The sequence below is a fragment of the Pundamilia nyererei genome, unplaced genomic scaffold (assembly GCF_000239375.1).
Source record: "Pundamilia nyererei isolate P.nyererei 1_Seehausen unplaced genomic scaffold, PunNye1.0 scaffold00113, whole genome shotgun sequence".
In the NCBI taxonomy this organism is placed as follows: Eukaryota; Metazoa; Chordata; class Actinopteri; order Cichliformes; family Cichlidae; genus Pundamilia; species Pundamilia nyererei.
Window position 1 is genome coordinate 278541 of NW_005187514.1, and position 4151 is coordinate 282691.

General features: G+C 37.3%; 1 protein-coding gene across 1 annotated transcript in view; it reads right to left on the minus strand.

Annotated features, from left to right (window-relative positions):
- c7a (complement component 7a) overlaps window positions 1–2781 on the minus strand; it is a 14276-nt gene extending 11495 nt beyond the window's left edge. Inside the window, exons 1-8 of the mRNA XM_005741702.1 lie at window positions 2636–2781; window positions 2373–2434; window positions 2185–2263; window positions 1817–1958; window positions 1590–1734; window positions 1370–1508; window positions 564–707; window positions 232–475 (exon numbers count right to left, since the gene is read on the minus strand). Coding sequence (XP_005741759.1) covers window positions 232–475; window positions 564–707; window positions 1370–1508; window positions 1590–1734; window positions 1817–1958; window positions 2185–2263; window positions 2373–2434; window positions 2636–2641 — 961 coding nt within the window. The 5' untranslated portion in view covers window positions 2642–2781. The remainder of the gene's footprint in view (window positions 1–231; window positions 476–563; window positions 708–1369; window positions 1509–1589; window positions 1735–1816; window positions 1959–2184; window positions 2264–2372; window positions 2435–2635) is intronic.
- Between the last annotated feature and the right edge of the window lie 1370 nt (window positions 2782–4151).

The following is a 4151-nucleotide window of genomic DNA, read 5'->3' on the forward strand; positions in this document are numbered from 1 at the left end:
TATATATATAATTTAATTACATTACAAACTGATTACATTTAAAAACACATTTTAGAAATTTTTGAGCATTTTTAGTCAAATGCATTTTTTAAAAATGTATATTACAACTATTACAAGCAATAGACACATGCAGTGGCTTGTTGTTTAGCACCCTAAAACACTGGGTAGAATTAACCACTAAGACCATATTTTTAAATTCTTCCATTACACTAGTGTTTTATGAATCCTTACCCATATTGTTTTCAGTTTCTTCATCAATTGTGGCAATAACTTTGAAGGAGCCTCCTAAGCTTCCAGCAGACAGGTAGTGCGTTCCAAACCTTTCCAAAATCTTCCTGTAGGCCGAGTAGTCATAGACAGATGGCAGTTTGACCAGTGCCTTCCAAAACGCCTCGGATATCGGGATGTACCGAGGAGCGTTAGTCTGGAACTGAGCTACCTCGATGTCATTCTTTAAAACTAAAAGCTTTTTGGTCTGTAAGAAGAGGAAAAAAAGGTTCAGTTTCAACATGAGATGACTTGTCAAAGGCATTTTTTATTTAAAGTGTTAGGTTTCTACTCACTTGAGTCTTGTCGTGTTGTTCATGAAAATCATAGTTGCGATATCCCGTGGTAGTCCCGGTTACTGTCTGCCTCTTGACAATATCCTTTGCATAGTGCCATTTGCTGGTGTACATCTCATCACTGAAGTCATTCTGGACTTTAACCTGGAATCGGGACAGGGGTTACAATGTCTGGTTTCCTCTAGTTTAGAGATATGAAATGCTCACCTGGACAACTTAACTAGATTTAGGGGAAGACCCTACAGGTGAATAAGATGAAACAGGTGAATTTTTTGTGTTTACAGAAATCTTATGTTAAAATGAGTCATACAAATGAGTCACTGTATGTCTAAAAATGAGCATAAATCTGAACTTTGAATAAAAACAGGTTTAAAATTATTGTTTCAATGTGTTGACATATATATTTACACTTTGTTAGTTTGTTTTTCCAGAGAGGACTTTGGACATCTCTTTTCAATCCACAAATCAGAAAACACCATCAGCAGCAAGACAAACTCTAACGAGCTGATTAACTATATAAAGAGAAGATGATGAGATGTTGCAGATGATGTGAATGTATGTCAAGTTGAGGGCACCGAATGTGAGTCAATGGCCAAATGCCTAATGCAACAAAAAAAAGAGCAAAAGGCAGCAAGCCAATGGTAATAATGTGTGATTGAATAGATTAAAAAAGTAGAATAGGTAGAAAATATTGCTATATTCACTCCTTAACTCTAGAATACAAATCCAAGGGGTACTTTAAAAGAAATTGTGACCAAAGAAGTATCAGTATGAACTACAGTTCAAGTTCTTCCACAGGTACCAACCAAAAAGCTGTACTGAAGAGTACTAAGGGGCAGTCGATAAACAGAATTATGAACGCCGCTGAAGATGGTGCGGCACTGGCCACCAAAGCTCTTAGTATTGATGACACTTTCTCTGCTCTTTCCTGACACAGCGTCAACCCTACAGAAACAACAGCGATTGTAGATTAATGTCTCAATGAATCATAAAAAATAAACATCTAGATCAAGACTTTTCTCTTACCCGAGTCCTAGGATCTCAATGTTCGGCGGAGGAACTGAGTTTGAACAAACAATGTATTCTGAAATGTCGCAGTTACTCTCATCAAGTCCATCCTCCTCACAGTCCTGATCTCCGTTACACACCAGAGACTGGCTAACACACTTCCCTGCAAGTCAAAAGACAGATAGATAGTTATTGTTTAACCACTTCAGTAGGATTAAGGAAGTGAGGGCAGTTTCGATTCCTACCCGATCGACAGCGAAACCTGTTTCCACATCCGTCCTCTATAGGGCAGCCTTGTGTGGTTTCACAGGACCTCGTCTCGCTTCGCTCTCCATAGCAACAGTTTCCACCGAACTGAGCGTAGACAACCATGGATCGGGTTCTTGTCTGTAGCATCCACAGGATGACAAAGAAATATTTATATAAAGTAATAATAATTTAATTAATGGCAAAATATCTTCACAAGTTTTAAAAATAACATAATCTTGAGTATTTCTGATGGTGAAAAATCTTTATTATGAATACACTTTCTTGTACTGTACTGTATACAGTACGTGAAAATGCATGCAAGTTTGTATGGGTAAGAAATTAGTTACCAATGAATCTCCCTGACCTGTAATTTGGTGCAGCTATCACATTCTGACCAACTGCCAAAAGGACCCCACTGGCAATGAACTTCCTGGTTACACATTCTTGAAAATGACATTTAAATCAACATAACACGATATAAATGACAACGTATAAAGTTCAACAAGCACAATATATTTATGCTTTAAAGCACAAAACGAAAACCAGATTTACCCCTTGGCAGTGAACAGGAAGAGGAGCCATGGTAAGACTCTTGCACAGAGTTGTGCAACTTTCTGAGGAGGAAAATGAAAACACAAAAAAGCACAGCAAAGAAAAGAAAGTTAAAGAAAGCAAAACAAAAGAAAAGCTTTGGTAATAGCAGTCACCCACGGAAATATCACAGCAATGACAATACAAAATTACTCTTACTGAAATCACATCAGTGACATATTTTACAGAAAACTGAAAAATGTATCCATGCAAAATCTACTTGCCTTCATGTTGAGAGAAGCACAGCAACAGATGGATAATGAGCAAGATTTCTATGTTTCGTTCTTCCTAGGGAGTCCAGCTGTTGTAAATACAACACATGGAGCTTATCAGGTTTCAAGGGAAAATTTATGAGCATGTGTGTGTTTGAGAGAGAGAGAGGGGAATGTCTTCCTGTCCATATTGTGAAAGAGGCAAGAAAATAATATGTTGGAAGTTCATGCCAAAAAGTTCTTCCAGAGAAGTCATTTTGAAACTGAACAAAGCTTCCTCTACTAAGAATGACCTTTCTCACAACAGATGCTTTTACTCATCAGTGGAGGAAAAACAAGGGTTTAATACAAACCGTCTTCAGAAAACCACCAAGTTACATAATAGTTCCACATTACCACAAGATTAATTAACCATTGCTTAGTCTTCCTTTAAGAAAATGCTTCATTACTTAAGGCAACACATATTAATTAATGAAACAATGATGAATTACAGTTTTGTGCCATTCAGAATTATTTAGTCATTAATCGTTTAATTAATGCCTGAGAATTTAGATTTATTCGTTGATATTTATGAAACACTGATTGACCAGTCACCCAATAATATAGCATCACCCTTTTGTGTTGTATTACGATTTACAGCAGCATTGATTAATGACTTATTGATTTATTTATCAACTGTTCCTTAGTTACTAACCACGCTTCAGTGTTTCTCCTTGTAAACTGTTATCTAAATGACTACTATCATTTTTAACTTATTCGGATGAGTGATTTTTTTGCATCTACAGCTCTGAAACAGTAAAAACAGACATACAGTAGTGATGCATACTGAGATGTGATTTATCCAACCAAACACTGGAGGGCAACAGAGATTTAAGAACTGTTTCCTCTTGGGTTAAATTTGATTCAAGCAAATTTGTGACTGTTTCTGATCTCCACAGTATTTATCACCTTTGAGGAAAACTGCAACACAGCCATTCTGCTTGAGCTCGATTATATCTTATATCTTCATATCTTAATATTCCTGGCATATATGCATGGTAAGGGAGACAGAGAGAGGTTGGGTGATGTCCATCACAGTCAGCTCTGCAGCTTCAAGGAGACATATCTCACGGCCAAACTTGAGATTTTCTGCTGTTTATGAAAAGCTGTTCCCATATGTGTCAAGGTTCTCACTAATGATGAATATATATTTGCTGTCTCAGGCAATCACGGCTTCATATTCATCACATAGTGGCAGCTCAATAGCAAAAACTGAGTGCTGCATCGAAATGCTTTTTAGCAGTCGCGGGGCAGGCGAGGTTGTGTTGCTGTGCATTGATTCCTGCTGCCTATCAATTCTAGCAATAACCAACCCACATTACAATTTAAGGTTGTCAAATGAACGCATAGTGTGATTGAAACTGAGGTAAAATGACAGGAAAGGGAAAGACATGTTGGAGATGAGAATATAGCAATAGCAGAGGAATAAAGCAGAAAAAAAAAAGCTTGAGCAAACACTTAGTGCCCAAAATCTCAGCCCTTTATCCAC